This window comes from Trichechus manatus, unplaced genomic scaffold, assembly GCF_000243295.1.
Source record: "Trichechus manatus latirostris isolate Lorelei unplaced genomic scaffold, TriManLat1.0 scaffold00124, whole genome shotgun sequence".
NCBI classification, from domain to species: domain Eukaryota; kingdom Metazoa; phylum Chordata; class Mammalia; order Sirenia; family Trichechidae; genus Trichechus; species Trichechus manatus.
In genome coordinates, this window is record NW_004444060.1 from 6,631,106 (window position 1) to 6,653,873 (window position 22,768).

A 22,768-nucleotide genomic window follows, 5' to 3' on the forward strand; every position below is an offset into this window, starting at 1 on the left:
ACAGAGACTGGAGAAACCCCGAGAGTATGGCCCCCAGACACCCTTTTAGCTCAGTGGTGAAGTCACTCCCAAGGTTCACTGTTCAGCTGGAGATTGGACAGCCTCATAAAACAAAATGGGACTAATGAGGCACAGCAGTCCAGGGACAAGGACTAGAAGGCAGAAGGGGACAGGAAAGTTGGTGATAGGGAGCCAAGGTTGAGTAAAGACAGTGTTGGCATGTCGTGGGGTTGTTAACCATTGTCATAGGGTAATATGGGTACTAACTGTTTAATGAGAAACTATTTTGTTCTGTAAACCTTCATCTAAAGTGAGAATAGCAGCACAACTGGAAGAACGTAATCGATGTCACTGAATTGTACATGTAGAAATTTTTGAAATGGTGTATCTTTGGCTATGTATATTTTCACCAAAAAAAAAAAAGGCCCTCCAAGGTCGAGAAGGGAGAGCATTGACATGTCGTGGGGTTGTTAACCAATGTCATAAAACAATATGTGTACTGTTTAATGAGAAACTGTTCTGTAATCCTTCACCTAAAGTAAAATTGAAAATAAATAAATAAAAAGAAAGTTCTGACCATCCACTTTCTAAAAAATCACCCTTGAAAACCATATGGAGCACACTCTACTCTGACACAAGAGTCAGAGTTGACCTGACTCAATGGAAACTGCTTTTTTTTTTTAAATTTGAGTTAGTTATTGAAATCTTGGAGCCCTGGTGATGCAGTGGTTAAGAGCTATAGCTGCAAACCAAAAGATGAGCAGTTTGAATCCACCAGCCACTCCCTGGAAACCCTATGGGGCAGTTCTACTCTGTCCTATAGGGTCGAGATGAGTCATCATCGACTTAACAGCAACGGGTTTGAGCTGGGCTTAGTGCAATCTTAAATCTGAGTTTCTTTCTCAGACATCTCCAAGACATCTGACTTTCCCTGAGCATATTCAGAAATGGGGAACTTCTTCAAATAACACATTCATTAATTAAAATAATACACTTCTCACTCTTCTCTGAGTTTGTTGAATGCAGAGAGAAAGCATGCTTTATCTGCCTTTCATCTCTCTGCCCTGCCACAGTGTATCCCCCAATTTGTCACCGAGTAGGCTATCAATATTTTTAATTCAGTCAATTTTAAATGATTTTATTTGTTAGAGATTGCCTTTTTTAATGACTTGAAATTACCCTTTTCAATAATTTAAATTACCGGTAGTTTACTACTCAGAGTCTCATAGAATAAGCCCTATTGCTCTTCAACTTGACAGCTCGTCAACTATTTGAAAATGCCTGTCTTCTCTTCCCTTGATCTTCTTTAGGGTAAACATCCCAAGTAACTGTAGCCTTTTATTATTTTTCGCTTGACTGATGTTTTACTATACTGACAATATGGTCTCTTTTCATGAATCTGATTTCCTTAGGAGAATAAATTAGTTAAGGTAAGGGTTGATCAAAGAAAGGGCACTGTGAGATTATCCCCTTAGGTTCTAGATTTTATATTTATATTCGTGTAACCAATGGCCATATTGTAAATCATGGCATATTATACATACTCTTCTTTATTTATATTACCTTTAAGATAAATCAAAATTTGCAATAGAAAAGAGATGGAAATTGAAGAAAATTGGTATCATATGTAAACAGGTATAAGGTAAACAAAAATATAAAAAGTAAAAGAAAGCATTGAATACAAGCTATGTAAAAACATGAATAAAAGAATCAGTGATAAAGGGAATAATTACAGGGAAAATAAATATAGGCAGCATGGAATGAAACATACAGCAAAAGAGACTTGGTGTCAAGTCCAAGAGGTGTTAATATTTTGCTATAATAACCTCCACAGAATTGTGAGTTTTTTGAGGATGTCACCTGTGATTAATTTATTTTTTGTTGTTTTCCCTCACCAGAGGAAATGCATAAAAAACATTCTTATGCCGAAGAGAGAAAAAGTATACCTCCTTTATTTCCCCCAGGTGTACTGAGGCAAAGAAACAGATATGTTGACACAGCAATTAGCAATTCATTGGAGTCACACTAGCAGGAATTACTTTAGAAAACAGAAACAATTTAAAGGTCCCAGAAAATCACTATGGTAAAGTGACATTAAGATTGTCTTCTTTTTCTTAGGTCATTAGAAGTCAGAGGCATTGACCTTAAAGTTACCATTTAAACAAAGCACCAGAGCAACACTGTATTTCTGGCATATAATGTTTTCAGTTCTTGGCAACATAAGATCAATATTCACAGTAATGGTGAATGTAAACAGTGGTAATGCTAAAATTGAGACACAATGACTTCAAGGAGAAATGACTTTCAAATATTTCACGGTCTTCTTTAATTTGTCTTTGTACTTGTGAAGCCTAAATTCTTGGTAATATATCTTGCAGGTGCACGTACGCTGCCCATTAATTGCGTATGCAACCCTCAAAATAGAAAACACCTAAACCCTTCTCGTAATTACCACTGTGTACATCTTTAAATCCTGATACAGTCCTTTTTTGGCCCAAATATCTGGGCATTAAAAAGTGTTTAATAAACAATGATATTATGGTCAAAATAAGGAAAGCAATCCAAAAAAAAAAAAACATATTTTGTCAAACCAAATTTTCATCTGGGATCTAAACAGTATTTTCAGTTATCCAATTTCAGTTTTGTTTGGAGTTTTTAATTGCTCTTAATGCCACTAGATGTCAGTGTTGGATAAGAGTAGAGAAATGCTTTCCTCCCACTGTCTTGTTCTTTTTCACTTTGCTCATATCAAATGATTAAGTGTGCACTATGCCATTTTAATCTATGCAACTGATTATTTTACAAGTTACAAAGAAACGTCTGCAAGTTTGTGTCTTAAAAAAAGTCCACCTTGCACTTACCTCACCTGCTAATTATATAGGAAAAGGAAATGTATGGGTTGAAAACAATACCATCTGTCTGAATTTGCAAACTGCTCTGAAATGATATTCACCATTTCTCCCACATTCTATGTGAACGTACCTCCTCAATTTTGATTTTTCCTTACTACAGCCATTAGATTTTGAAACAAAGAAGGCATATACTTTTAAAGTAGAGGCCTCCAATCTTCACCTTGACCACCGGTTTCACTCCATGGGCCCCTTCAAAGACACAGCTACCCTGAAGATCAGCGTGCTGGACGTGGATGAGCCACCAGTGTTCAGTAAGCCTCTGTACACCATGGAGGTTTACGAAGATACTCCAGTCGGGACCATCATTGGCGCTGTCACTGCACAAGACCTCGATGTGGGCAGTAGTGCCGTGAGGTAAGAAAAGGAACATTTTTAATTCTGTGCTTCAAAAAAGAAAACAATACCCTTTGAATAAGTCTGCATGGATAATAAGTTATAGAGTATGATGTTTGAAAATGTAATAACTTTACTTGCTGACTATTAATAATAGTGGAAAAGCCTAGGATTTAAGCCAAAACATTCGGACATCAATCCCTGCAACAGTGTTTACCAGTGGTGTGATATTAGACATAGTGCTCGACCTAAGAAATCAGTTTTGCATCTATAAAAGGGAATTGGTAATACAACTTCCAAGGCTGATTCTGATGATTAACGATATTAAGGTACTTTTCACAGTGTCTTAATCTAATAGGCATTTAATAAACATTCTGAATACTGTAAAATCTCTGCCTGCTTACCCAAAGTTTGAAAATGCAAATGAACTTGCCATTTGCAGTCTGTAGCTCTTTATTCTGCTGTGTTTGAGGTAAAGTGGATGTTAGCACAAATTAGAGTTGGCCCGAGGGCATGGTGAATAAGGGAATTGCCAAAAGTCTGCAATTTGCTAGAAGCTGACTCGGTTTCCTGTTGATAACAGGCTGCTGGGGGAGTCAACAAAGCAATAAGGAGAGTAAGAAATCAGTCAATTTCTCTCTTTCTCTCTCTCTGTCCCTCAAGCCCATGAACCTCACTGCTGTTGTTAGGTGTCATACAGTGGGTTCAGACTCAGAGTGGCCATATATAAGACAGAATGACACACTGCTTGGTCCTGCACCATCCTTACAGTCGTTACCATGTTTGAGCCCATTGTTGCAGCCACTGTGTCAATCCATCTCATTGAGGGTCTTCTTCTTTTTCACTGACCCTCTACTTTACCAACCATGATGTCCTTCTCCAGAGACTGATCCCTCCTGGTAACATATCCAAAGTATGTGAGACAAAGTCTGACCATCCTTGCTTCAAAGGAACACTCTGAGTGTATTTCATCCAAGACAGATTTGTTTTCTCTTCTGTGCAGTCCATGGTATAGTCAATATTCTTCTCCCACACCATAATTCAAATGCATCATTTCTTCTTTGGTCTTCTTTATTCATTGTCCAGCTTTAGCACGTATATGAGGCGATTAAAAATATCATGGATTGAGTTAAGTGTACCTTAGTCCTCAAAGTGACATCTTTGTTTTTTAACACTTTAAAGAGGTCTTTTGTAGCATATTTGCCCATGGGTTGTTTGATTTCTTAACTGCTGTTTCCATGGGTGTTGATTGTGGATCCAAGTAAAACGAAACCGTTAACAACTTCAATCATTTCCCCATTTATCGTGATATTGCTTATTGGTCCATATATGAGGATTTTTGTTTTCTTTATGTATAGGAGAAATCCATACTGAAGGCTATAGTCTTTGATCTTCATCAGTAAGTGCTTCGAGTCTTCTTCACTTTCAGCAAGCAAGGTTGTGTCATCTGCATATCACAGATTTTAAAATAGTCTGCCCCCAAAATCTGATGCTTTGTTTTTCTTCATACAGTCCAGCTTCTTGGATTATTTGCTCAGCATACAGATTGAATAAATATGGTGAAAGATACAACCCTGTATCATACCTTTACTGATTTTAAACCACGCGATACCTCTTGTTCTAATCGAACGACTGCTTCTTGGTCTACGTACAGGTTCCTCATGAGCACAATTAAGTGCTCTGGATTTCCCATTCTTCGCAATGTTATCCATAATTTGTTATGATCTACACAGTCTAATGCCTTTGCATAGTCAATAAAATACAGGTGAACGTATTTCTCGCATTCTCTGCTTTCAGCCAAGATCCATCTGACATCAGCAATGATATCCCTTGTTCTACATCCTGTTCCGAATCTGGCTTGAATTTCTGGCAGTTCCCTGTTAATGTACTTCTGCAATTGTTTTTAAATTATATTCAGCAAAATTTTACTTGTTTGTGATATTAATGATATTGTTTGATACTTTCCACATTTCTTTTGGCTCACTTTTCTTTGGGATAGGTAAAATATGGATCTCTTCCAGTAGCTTGGCCAAGTAGCTCTTTCCCAAATTTCTTGGCATAGACTAGTGAGCATTCCTCTTCAATTTGTCATTCACAGCATAGTAGACTGTATGATTTTCCAATTCAGAATGGTCAATACCAGTTCATTTCAGCTCACTAATGCCTAGGATATCGATCTTTGTGAGTTCCATTTCATTTTTGATGACTTCCAGTTTTCCTAGATTCATACTTCTTACATTCCACATTCCGATTACTAATGGATATTTGTAGCTGTTTCTTCTCATTTTGAGTCGTGCCACATCAGCAAATGAAGGTCCTGAAAGTTTGACTCCATCCACATCATTAAGGTCAATTCTACTTTGCGAAGGAAACTCTTCCCCAGTCATATTTTGATTGCCTTCCAACCCAAGGGGCTCATCTTCTGGCACTATATCAGGCAATATTCTGCTGCTATTCATAAGGTTTTCACTGGCCAATTTTTTTCTGAAGTAGTTCATCATGTCATTTTTTTCCTAGTTTTTCTTTATCTAAAAGCTCTGCTGAAACCTGTCCACCATAGGTGACTCTGCTAGTATTTGAAGTATCGGTGGCATAGCCTCCAGCATCACAGCAACACTCAAGCCACCACAGTACTATAAACTGACAGACGAGTGGTGAATAAACCTTACTAGTACTACCAAAGCAACAGTGGGATTCCTCTTTTCCTCAATTACACATTTATCCTGCAACATATTTTGTGACTTTTTCCCATTCAAGTTTGCTTTTGTTGTATGCTTAAACTTATTGCCACTTTCTTAAACTGTTGGAGAGACAAAAAAGAAAGGAATCTAATGTTTGCTCTGAATTGTATACTCGTAGGGTTGACTTCCAACTACATAGTAACTAAAAACAAGAAGAGGGTTGATCTTTGATATACAAGAACCTGACCAAAGAAAGTATTAAGGGGATTTTTAAGCAAAAACATATCCAATATACCCAGGGAAAAATATAAACACATACTTTCTACGATTTTATACAAACAAATAATTAATGATAAAATAGGACAATCATTTAGTGGTACTCAACAGAGTACTAGGATAGACTGAACTCTTAGGAGATACTAAACCTGTGCTGTTTTTTGTATTCATGTGAACTCACCCCTCAAAATGGCATGAATCCAGACGTGTATGTACGGTATGACAGGTATGGCACGTGCTCTCGGAGCTATTTGTGGGTGGGGGGTAGAAGGGTGAGCAGGTGGAGTGGGGCCACCAATGCGAAATTTCTATTCACAATCACGGTCTCCATCGCCAGCTGTGAGAGATTATTCAGCAATTTAAAACTAACCGCCATAGGCGCTGTTTTCCATAGATACTCCTCGGCATGAATCCTTTCTTTTTCGAACTAGGAGAGAATTCTAAGGAAGCACTTCTGCTTTAGAAAAGATGAAAAAAATAACAATTACAGAGCACTCCTACGTGCCAGGCAGAATGCTGTCCAATTTACTCGTTGGATATAAGTTTTTCTGCATTTCCATGTTACAATACGATTCCCTTCCAATTGAACTACCGAAACCTGTATTTCTTACCAGGATCTGTTGTGGCGCTCTCAAGAGTCTGCTGCACTGGTAGTTACTTTGCATTAGCCTGTCATCATTCATCAGCCTTGTTTCTGAAGCTCCTGTGTGTGCTGTTGGTGATCGTGCAAGTGGGAAATGCCTGATGAATAGAGTTAGAGGTTATTTCAAGAATATAAACAGTTATAGAAGAAATATTGAAGGCTATAAAGAAAACAATAAAAAGACAAACAAGAATTGAAACTCTACAGTTCAATAAATGAGGGAATTATAGGGACAAAGTGAAAGAGCATAAGCAAAGAATACGCAGTTTGAAAAATAAATTATACTGCCTCCTAATTTTGAAGGACTGACAAAGCATGATGAAGTAAAAATATTAACAAAATACTCTTTTAATGGAATACTTAAAAATAGGAGTGTACCTGAGTGGTGTAGATAATTAACACGCTCAGCTGCTAACCAAAAGGTTGGAGATTAAATTCTACCTAGAGGCCCCTCAGAGAAGAAGCCTGGTGATCTACTTTGAAATATCGAGCATTGAAAACCCTGTGGAGCACAGTTCTCCTATGACACACATGGGGTAGCATGCGTCAGCATCAACTCGATAACAACCATTTACTGACTATGAGTAGAAAATACCATGGAGCAAAAGTAAGGTCAGCGTTATACAACCTCAAACACAATTAAACCTGCAAAAGCTGTGTAAGGCGGAAACCTGTCAGAGAAGGAAAATTAAAATATTTTCCACTAAACTGAGTGATAGAAAATCGTTAAGACTGCACCCTGTCAAGGGCGGAAAACTTGTGAGACCCAGAAAAACACGGCCATCCCGTCAAGTTCTGGCTCTCACAGCTTTCATTGTACAAGCAAATGCCTGAAGTCAAGAACCTGATGTGAGGAAGAAAAAACCAAAAACCAAACCTGTTGCCATCGAGTCGAATCCAACTCACAGCGACCCTATAGGACAGAGTAGAACTGCCCCATAGAGTTTCCAAGGAGTACCTGGTGGATTCGAACATGCCAATCTTTTGGTTAGCAGCCATAGCTCTTAACCACTATGGCATCAGGGTTTCCGTGAGGAACAAAGGAAGGGTATATTTCAGAGATACTCTCCTACTACAAACCTGTTCTTCCATGTCACAGGAGTTAGTGTTTGACAAGTGCTACTTTATGTGAAGTAAAGTGGCATCCCTAGTCCTACTTCTGAGGCTTAGTGGTCTGCCTCACTAAAGCTGTAGACACAGATGGATCTCATTGATCCCGTGAGAGGTTGTCTACAGACAGAGCTGTTTTTGAATCGACATGAAACCTGTCTTATTTTGATGTCCTTGGAGTAAATGATAAGCTTGAATCACACTAGTTGAAATGTGAGGTATGACTTGTCTTGAAAGCATGTTTTCTCACGTAAGAATGATAGGAAAAATGTGTTTTGGAAAATAAGCTTAAAAATGTAGAATTACTTGACATGTTTAGTTAGGCTCTTTTGTTCTGTTTTCCTTTGTTTAAGTGTCTTTTCAAGGGGTTATGTGTAAGGTATTAATTTAGGACTATGTTATTCTTTACCACTGAGTGTATTTTATCATCACTGAGCCCCACAAAGAGCCCAAAGCAGCACCATTACCAAAGATTGAACCAGCTCAAAAGTAAGATTAAGTTTGGTTCAAGCCTTGCAAGTATACCATACCAGATTTATTTTTTACCTCTGCCTTAATTTCTAGTTATTTTTCCCCTTACTGATCTAGTCTTTGCCTGTTGATGCACTAATTTCCTGCCTCTAATAATGTCTCCATGAGTTAGAATCCAGTCCATGGCAACTACCAACAACAATAATGTATATCTTTTAAGATGAACCCTGTTTCTATATACTTTAGAAAACTATTTTTAATGAGTCAAATAGGGGTAAAACAACCGAATCCATCACTAGTGAGGTGGAGGATTTTTATGATAGCAGGCTCTTGAGCTTAGAAATGCAATCTAAAAGACTTGACTATCCAGTTGCATTGGAAAATAATATTTGAATATGATTGAACTGAGTTACAGAGAGACTTCAGTAGACCACTTGGCTCAATATGTGCCACGTTTTTTTTTTCCCAAACATGTGAAACTCTAAGGAATTTTCAAACTAAAATCTGATTTAAATATTATGTAAAATGGGATAGTAGATAATTTAATTTTAACATCATTCTACGTAAAAATTACTGGAGTGATAAGAGAATGATAATGTGAAGTAAGATCTATTGTGTTACTATAATCTTACCCATACAAATTCAAAATTACAATGTTTAACAGAACAATTGAAAATTTAGTCATCTTGTCATTTTTTTGTTTAATGATTTTTCCATCCAAGACCCACAACTTAATCAAGAAAATAAATAAATTAAAAAATAGTGAGCCGTCGTCAACTACCATAAATTAAAGGCAATTTTAAAATAAATTAATAAATAGTTGTTAAAATAAAAATGTCCATCAGTGTCCCATCTAAAATGATCTCATATCCCAACTCTGGTCTGTTCGTAACACTTTGAAAAAAATTGCTGTAATCAATCAGAATTGATTTTTTTACTGTGGGTTGACAGTCTAACACAGTAGCTGCTTTTAAGTTCAGGGCCTTTTTCAGCAGATCAGAAATCTCACCGTGTAGGCAAAAACCTAAGCTCATCCCAAAACACTCTTAGGGAATAATGAAGAAGGGTCTCATTTACCAAGAGGCATCCTATAGTACTATGTGAATATTTTATTTTAATTATTGATTATATTAAATGGTAAAATTATAAGATTAAAAATTGCCCATTCTCTGTTTTCACTTGGCAAGATTATTGTGACTATGAAATGAAGTGTTTGGTGTAAAATGCTTTTACAGCAGTGCCTGGTACGTTGTAAATGCTGCATTTACGTTTTGCTTTGTTTTGATGTGCTTTGTTTCTCACTAGAACATAGGCTCCACAAGGACAGATATTGTTTCTGCAGTGTCAAAGGATGAATCGCACACACCTAAAATATTGCTTAGCATATAGTGAGAAGTCAATAAATATTTGTTAAATGAATGATTTAACCTACATAATACTAATTTCAGTCCAACAGTAAAATGACATAGTATTCTTAAAACTATTGTCAACATGTAGAAAAATCAAACAGGTAAAGAATTTCTTCAGAAACCTAGAAAAAATATTTGAGGAACTATGAAAACTGCAATGTTTCAGTTCTAAAGCTTTTTCAGATGCTTGCTCATGGTTGTCCCTGATAATTAACTTATAAAAACTACTGCAAGAAATCGAATTCATTTTTTATGGCTCATGTCCGTGTAGCTTTTGTATTTAATCAGATATTTGTTGCTCTTATGCCTCTTTCATGATTCTAAGAATATATACATCATATAAAAATTCACATTGTGAATGCTAAAGAAAAAAGATAAGGTAAGCAGTGTTCAAAAAAAGATTAACTACATTATCTTAATGAATATTTTACATAACCTTATGGATAAAATACTTTCTTCCAATAGGTATCTTAACTTGCAGTATATTTTATGAAAATAGGCCATGTTGTTGTTAGGTGTCATTGAGTCTGTGCTGACCCTATGCACAACAGAACTAAACACTGCCCAGTCCTGCACGATCCTCACAGTTGTTGCTATGCTTGAGCCCTTCTTTGCAGCCACTGTGCCAATCCACCTCATTAAGGGTCTTCCTCTTTTTCGCTGACCCTCTACTTTACCAAGCATGATGTCCTTCTCCAGGGACTGATCACTCCTGATAATATGTCCAAAGTATGTGAGACATCATCTCGCCATCCTTGCTTCTAAGGAGCATTCTGGTTGAACTTGTAAGACAGATTTGTTTGTTCTTTTGGCAGTCCATGCTATATTCAGTATTCTTCTCCAACACCACAATTCAAAGGCGTTAATTTTTCTTAGGTCTTCCTTATTCATTGTCCAGCTTTCGCATGCTTATGAGGCAATTGAAAACACCATGGCTTGGGTCAAGGGCATCTTAGTCCTCAAGGTGACATCTTTGTTTTTCAACACTTTAAAGAGGTCTTTTGCAGCAGATTTGCCCAACACAATGCATCTTTTGATTTCTTGACTGCTGCTTCCATGGGTATTGATTGTGGATCCAAGTAAAATGAAATCCTTTACAGCATCAATCTTTTCTCTATCTATCATGATGTTTATTGTTCCAGTCATGAAGATTTTTGTTTTCTTTATTTTGTGGTGTAATCTATAATGAAGGCTGTGGTTTTTCATCTTCGTCAGTAAGTGCTTCAAGTCCTCTTGACTTCCAGCAAGCAAGGTTGTGTCATCTGGATAACACAGGTTGTTAATGAGTCTTCCTCCAATCCTGACACTCCGTTCTTCTTCATACAGTCCAGGTTCTCAGATTATTTGCTCATCATAGAGACTGAATAAAATGCTCTCTGCTAAATAATAGAAACTTGAATAGAAAGACTAATTGGAGTTATATAAAACAAGAAATGGGCTCGACATAAGGAAATACTTTCAAAGCTCAAATTAAGAAAAAAGAAGTATTTAATTCTCTTCACTAGGAGCTATTTTTCATGAATTATTTTATTAATTGTAGGTGGATTCAAAGCCAGCAGGTAACGACTGAATTTTAGTAACAACTACTACAGTTATTGTTGTTAAGTGCCATTGAGTCAAGTCTTACTCATAGTGACCTCATGCATAACAATGATACACTGCCTTATTCTGTGCCATCCTCAAAATCACTGTTATGCTGGAGCCCATCATTGCAATCACTGTGTCATTCCATCTTGTTGAGGGTCTTACTCTTTTTCCCTGACCCTCTACTTTACAGAGCATGATGTCCTTCTCCAAACTGGTCCCTCCTGATAACATGTCCAAAGTACATGAGACTAAGTCTGGCCATCCTTGTTTGCAAGGAGTATTCCAGCTGTACTTATTCCAAGACAGATTTGTTCATTCTTCTGGCCTGTTGTAACTCATAGCAACCCTATACAACAGAGTAGAACTGTCCCATAGGGTTTCCAAGGAGCGACTGGTGGATTCAAACTGCTGATCTTTTGGTTAGCAGCCAAGTTATTAACCACTGTGTAACAAAAGCAGTCTATGGTATCTTCAGTGTTCTTTGCCCACATCGTAATTCAAAGGCATCAATTTTATTTTGTTCTTCTTTATTCATTGTTCAGTTTTCACATGACTATAGGGTGATTGAAAACACCTAGGTTTGGGTCAGGCACACCTTAGTCCTCAAAGTGATATCTTCGCTTTTCAACACTTTAAAGAGGTCTTTTGCAGCAGATTTGCCCAGTGGAATACATTGTTTGGTTTTCAAACTGTTGCTTCCATGGCCATTGATTGTGGATTCAAGTAAAATGAAGTCCTGGATGACTTCCATATTTTTTTTCCATTTATCATGATGTTGCTTCTTGATCCAGTTGTGAGGATTTTTGTTTTCTTTATGTTGAGGTGCAAATCCATACTGATTGCTGTAGTCTTTGATCTTCATCAATAAGAGCTTCAAATCCTCTTCACTTTCAGCAAGCAAAGTTGTGTCATCTGCATATCGTAGGTTATTAATTAGTCTTCCTCCAACCCTGATGCAGCATTCTTCTTCATATAGTCCAGCTTCTTGGGTTGTTTGCTCAGCATACAGATTGAATAAGTATGGTGAAAGGATACAACCCTGATACACACCTTTCCTGACTTTAAACCAGGTAGTATCCCCTTGTTCTGTTTGAATGATTGCCTCTTGGTCTATGTACAGGTTCGTCAGGAGCACAATTAAGTGTTCTTGAATTCCCATTCTTCACAATGTTATCCATAATTTGTTATGATCCACACAGTCGAATGCCTTTGCATAGTCAATAAAACACAGGGAAACATCTTTCTGGCATTCTCTGCTTTCAGCCATGATCCATCTGACACCAGTGATGATATCCTTTGTTCCAGGTCCTCTTCTGAATACAGCTTGAATTTCTGGCAGTTCCCTATCAATGTACTACTGCAATTGTATTTGAATGAATTTTAGCAAAATTTTACTTGTGATAATTTCTGTGTTCTATGGATCACATGTCTTTGGAATGGGCACAAATATAGATCCCTTCCAGTCAGTTTGCCAGGCAGCTGTCCTCTAAATTTCTTGGCATAGGTGAGTGAGCACCTCCAGTGCTGCATCCATTTGAGGAAACGTCTCAGTTGGTATTCCATCAGTTTCTGGAGTCTTTTCGCCAACACCTTCAGTGAAGTTTGGACTTCTTCCTTCAGTACCATCAGTTCCTCATCATATGCTTCCTCCTGAAACAGTTGAACATTGACCAATTCTTTTTGGTACAGTGACTCTGTGTATTTCTTCCATCTTCTTTTTATGCTTTCTGTGCCATTTAATATTTTGCCCATAGAATCCTTCATTCCTGCAACTTGAGTCTTGACTTTTTTCTTCAGTTCTTTCAGCTTGGAGAAATGCTGAGCGTGTTCCTTCCTTTTGGTTTTCTAACTCCGGGTCTTTGCACATTTCATTATAATACTTGACTTTGCTTTCTCGAGCCACTCTTTGAAATCTTCTGTTCACTTCTTTTATTTCATAGCTTTTTCCTTTTTTTTAGATACTCTACATTCAAGAGCAACTTTAGAGTTTCTTCTGACATCCATTTTGGTCTTTTCTTTCTTTTCTAGTAAACAGCTACTCCTAAGTACTGCTAAAAATATATACAGAGTCTTAGATCATTTGCAAGCATGCATGGAACATAGTGAATAAACGAACTGAAACATGTTAAAATTAAAAAAAATTGGAAGGAGAGATATTGTGTATAAATTGGTATACATGGAAAGAAAAAGCAGGCAGGACTTGATACTGTGGAATATCTCAGAGAAACTCAAGGAAAAAAACAAGCCAATATAATGGGGTGTTGTGGAATTTAGAATCTGAAGGAGTAGCTGAATGTGTTTTATCTGAGGAGTTCTATTTATACTACATTTTCACAATTGTGCTATATTTGGACTCTCCAGAGAATTATTATACCAAAATTCTGTTTTTGCATGAAGTCTAGTTGAAAATGTACTGATAGTATTTCGTTTCCATTAACTCCATTTATAGATACTAAGAAACCAAAAGCCCATTTTACAAAAAAAAAAGAAAAGGAAAACAGTATGTATTTGATTACATTTTGCTAAGAAAGGAGAGATTAAGTTCCATAGACATGATACCTGGAAACTCAGATCTACATATCCCTAAAAACAGAAAGTCCTTATAATATTTATATATCTAGATATAGATCTGCTTATAATAGTTTTGGAAAAATACATATGCGCATCCATATACTGCTTGTTATTAATACATTATGTGGTGTAATAAGATAAGTATTTTACATCAGGAGAAGTTAGCCTGGTAAGATGAAAAAAAAATAAATAAATTTCACATGTGGTATATGGGAAAACAAAAAATATAGTCCCAACTCTTAGATATCATTTTGTTGTTTGCATTTGGGGGAAGGTGATTTAAAAAGTACATACATATTTTTACTCTAAGGGGAAAAAAAAAAAAGGTAAGTACCATGATAGGAATCAATCTTGTGGCTTTAATGAATGAATATGAAAGACATGAAAAGTAAGATTGTGGAAGAGGAGTTTTTTTAATAATAAATGAAGTATATATATATATATATATGCTTTGATATGTAATATAGCAGAAGACTGGGTGGAGGTGAGGAAAAAGTGGGAGGAGGGAGGCTATTTCAGATGTAAGGAATGGAATTGAGTGAACAAAGGCCAAGACAAAGATGGATTTTTGATAAACCTCATATTCAGATTTGCTGATATTCCTTCTAATTTTTACAATTTTACAGTAATATGTTGTGCATATCTATAATCTCTCCTTAATCTCCTTGCATAGTAATTGCCTACACAATCATCTGAAGTTATTCCCAGTGGCACAGTTGTGTATATAAGTTTCAAACATGCTCTTATCAAGTTATTTATCTGTAAGAATCTCCCTCTTATGATTAAACAGGCAGCTTTTGTCCGGAGGTGAGATGGGAAGGCAGAGAGGGTTAGGAGCTGGTTGAATGGACATAGGGAATCAGGAGTGGAAAGGAGGAGTGTACTGTCACAGTATGGGGAGAGCAATTAGGGTCACATAACAATGTATGTATAAATTTTTGTATGGGAAAAAATAAAAAAAAAGACATTTTGTATGAAAAAAAAAGAAGTATCTCCGTCTCATAATGGAATCCTATCTGGAATTGATAACGTTAAAGAAAGACAAAACCTTTACTATTAGATCTGCTCATTTCACCTGTCCTGGAAAGAATAGAATTTCCTCCAAAATGACACCAAGTGAATGTTTAAGAATGACACATTCCAGAAATTGTTGGATAATTTTACTCAGAAAATAGAGACATTCTCTGTGAAGAAAATTATTTTTGCCACGCGCCTTCAAATGACCAACTCATTGACAGCCAATACAAAAAGGATTATTGCAAACAATATGTTACTTAGTTGGATTAATTTATTTTTATTTTTATCAGTGGCAATGCCCTATCAACATATAGTGACATTATAATAACTAATCTGCACTGGACTCTGGGCTGAACACTTTGTTCAGAATTGTTTACACACCACAACTAATACTATTTTATAGAGGGAGAAACTAAAGTCCAGGTAGATCAAATTAAGTTAGGATTGGACAAAGATTTGTAAAAAAGCCACTGGATTTCAGAGGTCGCACTACTAACCACTCTGTCACTTAAGTTTAATTGAAATACATACCTATTTTTTTTAAGTTGCTTTCTAAGATATTTGGAAATATAAGCAAAAATTTCATTATTTCAGTAGCTCATTAAATAAAGTGCCTAAGATGTCAAGACAAGGTAGTAAAAACGATCAATATTCAACTCAATAGTTAGGGACCTGGAAGTACTCTAAGCAATTTATGTAAGTTTAACTGATTTAAACCTTGCAGCAAATGTCTTAGTTTCTTAGTGCTGCTATAACAGAAATACCACAAGTGAATGGCTTTAAAAACAGACATTTATTTTCTCACAGTTTAGGAGGCTAGAAGTCCAAATTTAGAGTGTCAGCACTATGGAAAGGCTTTCTCTCTCTGTTGGCTCTGTGGGAAGAACCTTGTCTCTTTTGAACATCTGTTCCTCGGTTCCTTGGAGATCTCCATGTGGCTTGTATCTCCCCCCCACCCCATTTGTACTTCTTTCTTTATGTTTAATCTGCTCTTTTTATACCTAAAAGGTGATTGGTTAAAAAGAACACCTTACACTGCTGTGGTCTCCTTAATATAACAAAGCAAGTCCTATTTCCAAATGGAATTACATTCATAGGTATAGGGGTTTAGGATTTATAACACATATTTTGTGTTATCAGGAGGGATCAGTCCCTGGAGAAGGACATCATGCTTGGTAAAGTAGAGGGCCAGCAAAAAAGAGGAAGACCTTCAACAAGATGGATTGACACACTGGCTGCAACAATGGGCTCAAGCATAACCATGATTGTGAGGATGCCGCAGGGCCAGGCAGTGTTTCATTCAGTTCTACATACGGTCACTATGAGTCAGAACCAACTTGTCGGCACCTAACAACAACAAAATTTTGTGGGAACAAAATTTGACCCATAACAGCAACTTTAAGAAAGTCTGAAAAATATTAAATGGAATGTTTAATTAAATATTAATCCTGAACTTTTGAGATCTATCTTTTACTTGCTAAACTTCCAGGTTCTTTGCTTTACTTTGAAGTGCTATGGTAATGTCCAGTGTACGTGCAAATTTCTTAGCATTTTTCTCTATAATTTCTTTAATCATTTTTAGAGAATAATTCTTTGGTAACATTTATTTGAAACTTTCTGTTGTAAGGTAGAGAATTGCTTCACCCAAAGATTTTGCTCTCAGTCGTTGGTTCTTGGGAGATAACATTTAAACCTTTAGAATTTCCTGAGTAATTGGAATATCTTTATTATTAATGGAGAACTTCAGACCACACCAGACAGATTATGCTAATGAAGTGGTTCAATTTAGGTAGGGGCTGTCCATGTTAGAAAGACCTGAACTCCGGAGGAGGAGGGCTGGGGATTGAGTTCAACCTTGTGGGCAATGATTTGATCAATCATACTTATGTAATGACACCTGAATAAACACTCTGGACAATGAGGTGCAAGTGAGCTTTCTGGTTGGTGATAGACACTGAAGCACCTAACAGTAATGTATCCCTTGGTACGTGGAAGCTTCACACTGGGGGCCCTCCTAGACCTTACTCTATGTTTCTTTTCTTTTGTATCCTTTTGGCATAATAATACTCTAACTGTAAGTACAAAACTTTCTTGAGTTCTGTGTGTTGTTTTAGCAAATTATCAAACCTGAGGGGGTAGTGAGAACCCCTGAATTTGTAGCTAGCAGATCAGAAGTGTGGATATCCTGGGGATTCCTGAACTTGTGGTTGGTATCTGAAGTCTTGAGTATACTTGGCAGCCTGGAGGATGGTGCCCTTTAATGTGTGACTTTTAAACCTAACTCCACATGTTTAGGATCAGAAGAACAAGAACTGTGTTTGCAATTGGTATCAGAGAAGATATTTACCCTCGGTGCTTAAGTATATTATTATGATGTTAATAATATTGTTGTCATTGTTAGTTGCCATTGAGACAGCTCTGACTCATGCGGACCCCATGTGCAACAGAACAAAACATGGCCTAGTCCTGGGCCATCTTCATGATCATTGGTATGCTCGTGTCCATTGTTGAAGCCACTGTGTATTTTGAGTGCCTTTCAACCTAGGGGACACATCTTCCACCACTATATCTGACAATATACTGTTTTGATCCATGGGTGTCCATTGGCTAATTTTCAGAAGTACATAATCAGGCCTTTCTTCTTAGTCTGTCTTAGTCTAGAAGTTCTTCTGAAACCTGCCCACCAGGGATGACCCTGCTAGTAGTTGAAATACTACTGGTGTAGCTTCCAACATCACAGCAACACAGAAGCCACCATACTACAACAGACAAACTGATGGATGGGTGGTGGTTATTAAGGTTAAACCAAAAAAAAAAAAAAAAAAAACCTGTTGTCATCAAATCTATTCTGATTCGTAGTGATCCTATAGGACAGAGTATAATTGTCCCATAGAGTTTCCAAGGAGTGACTGATGGGTATGAACTGCCAAGCTTAACAGCCAAGCTCTTAACCAGTGTGTCACCAGGGCATAGGATTGCTAGGGGTCGGAATTGGCTTGATGGCAGTGGGTTTTTATTAAGGTTAGGAACTTTAAATATATAATTAATAAGTCTGAAACTCTCTTCTTTGAAAATATTTTAATAATCACTGATCAGTGAAAAATTAGATAAATGGACACAGTTGCTAAATACAATGAGTTAAGAGGAAGTGAGTAATTTCCTGAGTGCAAATGAGATAACAGGTAGACAAATTGCAAGCAGAAAATACACGATTGGCAGAAAAAAAGGAAAATAAATGATATTAAAAAATATCTTTCAAATATGATGTTTATATTTGGGTTTCAACTGTTAGGTAGCTCTAGTTAAAATGACATCTGTCTTCACAGCCATTTGGCCACAGCCACTAGAGTAAATAAATCTAACTGTGACCTAGAAACAACTGGCATTTGATTCAGTTCCAGGAAATAGATATGATAAACCATCTGAAAAACAAACAAACAAAAACAACAACAACAACGGAAAGTTCAGAATATGTATGCTCAGATACTCAAAGATGTAAAATAAATAATATTGTTAGGTGCTGTCGAGTTGGTTCCTACTCATAGTGACCCCATGTGTAACAGAATGAAAAGCTGCCGAGTTCTGCACCATCCTCACAATTGTTGCTATGTTTGAGCCCATTGTTTCAGCCACTGTATCAATTCATTTCCTTGAGGGTCTTCCTCTTTTTCACTGACCCTCTACTTTACCAAGCATGATGTCCTTCTCCAGGTACTGCTCCCTCCTGATAACACGTACAAAGTATGTGAGACCAAATCTTACCATCTTTGCTTCTAAGGAGCATTCTGGCTGTACTTCTTCCAAGACAAATTGGTTCCATGTCTGGCAATCCATGGTATATTCAATATTCTTTGCCAACACCGTAATTCAAAGGCATCAATTCTTCTTCAGTGTTCCTTATTCAGTGCTCAGCTTTCTCATGTATATGAAGCAATTGAAAATATCATGGCTTGGGTCAGGACCACCTTAGTCCTCAAGGTTAATTCTTTGGTTTTTAACACTTTAAGGAGGTCTTTTGCAGCAGATTTACCCAATTCAATGCATAGTTTGATTTCTTGACTGCTGCTTCTATGGGTGTTGATTGTGGATTCAAGTAAAATGAAATCCTTGACAACTTCAATAAATAATAAATAATAAAATAAATAATAGTATGTTTGAAATGTGACCATGACATTTTTAAGAACAGTCAGATGTATAAAATAATTTAATACATATAAGTACAATATATTGTGTAGAGAATAATAAATTCAGAGATGGATCTTTCCTCTTCTAAGGTAACTTACTGTATAATCAAAGAAATAAAATATAATTATTTTGCTATTTTCATTTCAGAAAAGCAACACCAATTAAAATAGATACATAAAATAAGAGAAGTAAGACAATACGATTTTATAAGAAGGAAGCAAAAAATTCTACCTACAGGAATTTGGCAAGGCTTCACGGGAGGAACATGAATAAGATCAGGAGAAGCATTTTGTGTAAGGAAATTAAAAGAGAAAGGAGACTGTGCACATTTAATTTTGAAACTATTAAGTGACAAAACCCAAATTTAATCAAGATTAATCTCATTCTAACCTTTTCTCTCCATTAGAGTGAGCAGGTTCAAGTTCTCTGCAGAGTAAACTAAAAGCCAGGTATAACATTTTGGGAGTAGATGGAGTTCTTTTCAGTCTGAGAGTATCCAAAGGCAAAACACATGGGCCAAGAGAATGGCAGAGTAAAGGAGAGTTTGGAAGCTGACATTTAGAAAGGAGTCAGAAGTCCTTTTGAGACTGTTAAAAAAGAAGTGGAGGGGCAGCTTAAACATCTTGGAGGGAAATAAAAATATAGCAATTATACTTTGATGATAAATAGTTCATGGTGTATTTGGAAAATTTAAGAACAGAAGAATGGTGCATTTATTAAATCATTATACTTTTATAAGGTGTTCAATTTCTCATCAAATATTTATAGCCCACCAGAGTAGCTGTCTAAACTACCTAAAATAGAACTTTTAAGTCTACCAAGGGGAATGTAAGGAGTATAGGAATAAGTGGAAAAAAAAAAAAAAGATAAAAGGAACTAATATGAAATTAGGGATTACTATTTAACAAAGTTCTAGAAACATATAGGGATTCTTAAGAAAAATGTTTGAGGAACCCTGCTGGCACAGTGGTTAAAGCACTAGGCTGCTAACTGAAAGTTCAGTGGTTCAAACCCATCAGCCTCTCTCTGCAAGGGAAAGATGTGGCAGTCTACTTCAGGCTTCAGTAACATTTTGGAGACATAGAAACCCTACAGGAAGTTCTACTCTGTTCTGTATTGTCAGTATGAGTTGGAATCGACTCAACAGCAATGGGTCTGGGTTTTTTTTTTTTTTAAGAAAAAAGTTTCCTTGGATTGTTAAAGAGGCAACCACAGTCTAAGTGTCACTCTAAGTGACTAAAGTTCTCAGTAAAACGTTTGTTAAAATAAGTTGAAATGAACTTACTACCATTTAATTATCTCCCACAAGACACAAAATAAAAAATACAAACAAAAACTTTAGCAACTCGGAGGAGACGAGTGAAGAGATTTTAATATATCATTATTACTTGAACAAAAGAAAGTTTTCCACCTTGACCTGAAATCATTATTAGCACACTATTATTACTGAGAGAATGAGACATTTAGAGTAGCTCTGTACAATCAAGTACTTTTACAAAATGTGTTTGAGAATTGGGACAGGGTCAAAGTTAGCTTTTCCATTAACTGCGAGAAAGTTGTTAGGCAAATTAAAAGAAACAATTTTAAGGGGGAATGCTTACCTAATGAAGAGAATAAAACTTTCTAAGGCATTTCTGAAAACTCATTTACAGAAAAGTAATAAAATTGTGCTCTACCAAGTAGCCTGCACAGATTAGGTTAGTTATTTAATTTTTGATTTTTATTCAGTTGTTTAACGTCATTTAGCTACAATCACTGTGCATACTTGGATGAACTAAATATTTGTTTCATTATATATAGATTATAAATATCTATATTTCATTTATATCTTACCTATTCACCAAACAAGTACAAGATAATTAAAACATATTCCATATTTATGATTTTTGCTCATTTAAACTGGTGAGTTAGGCCAGCATAGACAGCTCATGTTATACTGCTGTTCGATAATTTCCTCCTTCTGTTGGATCACCTTTCTATGAAATAGAAATAAATATGGATCTCTTCCAATCAGTTGGCCAAGTAGCTGTCTGCCAAATTTATTGGCGCAGATGAGCGAGCACTTCCAGTGCTGCATCCGTTTGCTGAAACATCTCATTTGGCATTCCATCAATTCCTGAAACCTAGTTTTTCACCAGTGCCTTCACCGCAGCTTGGACCTCTTCCTTCAGTACCATCCATTCCTGATCATATGCTACCTCCTCAAATTACATGACTTGTGTGTGTACAAAGTCAAATTTCTGTTTGAATCAACTTTATAAATTATAACACATATTTCAAGCATTAACAGCAAGAAAGGTGACAAACTGTCTTGATTTTGTCTGAGATTGAAAAGATTTCTGGGACTCAGAAATTTTTGTGCTGAAAAACACGGTAAGGGCCAAGAAAATAAGGAGAGTTTATTACCTATATAAGACCTTCTCCACCAAAATGGCACTCTAGGCAGAAGCACCATGCCGACCCTCCACAGTAAAGATCCGAAAAACTAAGCTGAACAGAGAAAACAACAATCCTGAAACCCTAAAACATCAAATGAAGAGATAAAGAACTCAGCCAAGCAGCAAATGGAGTGAGAAAACTGACAGAGAACAGAAAGCGAGGAGAGATTCATGCAGAGGTCCCCTATCAGCTAACACAGGGCAGATCCACCATCTTGGACTCCTATCGGAGACCAGCAAGCAGGGGGTACAAGAAAGCAGCTTCACGGAGCTTCCAGAGGGAGACAAAACAACTGTCAATTTCTGATATACGCTTTCCCACCCCCAACCCTTCCTCACAGCCCCTTGGCCTTCTCTGCTTCCCACGGCCACAATCTCTTGTCTGGGAAGCACCGGCTGCTTGGATTCCACCCACCCAAACGGGCTGGCTCTCTGAGTGCCATTTGTCGGCTGCTGGTGTTGCTTTTTTCCGCTTCTTTTGATTTCTTCCTTACCTCTCACCACCTTCCCCTCCTTTCTCTCAAATACCTGGCTCCGTGTGCCATCTTTGCTTCTTCCTGAGGTGCTGTGGAGCTCCGTTCGAGTGTGCAGCTGCTTCCTAGTCTGGGCTGCTGCACTGGTGGGATCCCCGGGCTTTTGTGTGTTTGCTTGTTTTCCTTTTCTTGAGCTGGGAGCCCGTTCTGGCCAGGCAGTGCTGTGTAGCTTGGAACTTACCCCCTCGGCTTGCACAGACGTGCAGAGGGATCCCTGAGGGCATTTCTTTTTTCGTTGTTTTATTCTTTTTTGGGGGGGACTTTTCTTGTTCTTTTTTTTTTAATTTGTTTTGTTTTCTTTTCCCTCTTTTTCCCTTTTTGTCTTTCTTCATTACTCAGTTTCTCGTCTCTCTTTATCTTCCTTCTCTTTCTGTTCCCTGAATACCTGGTGTTGTATAACACAATGCCTTCTAGCCAGGCTGTACTGCAACACCTGAGAACAACTTCCCCATACCTCATAGCACCGGTGGGATCCCTGGAAACTTTGCTGTTCTTTTCCCTTTCTGATTTTTATTTATTTATTCTTTTCTTTTCTTTTTTTCTTCCTCTTCCCCTTTTTGTTTTTCTCCATTTCATAGTCTCTCATCTCTCTACTCCAACGG

The 22,768-nt window shown here is 37.0% G+C and overlaps 1 protein-coding gene across 2 annotated transcripts in view; it reads left to right on the forward strand.

The window, feature by feature from the left end:
• CDH12 (cadherin 12) overlaps positions 1–22,768 on the forward strand; it is a 541,757-nt gene that overhangs the window by 474,052 nt on the left and 44,937 nt on the right. For both annotated transcript variants that reach the window (XM_023738882.1, XM_004384606.3), the window contains exon 7: positions 3,013–3,266. In XM_023738882.1, the coding sequence (XP_023594650.1) occupies positions 3,013–3,266 (254 nt within the window). The remainder of the gene's footprint in view (positions 1–3,012; positions 3,267–22,768) is intronic.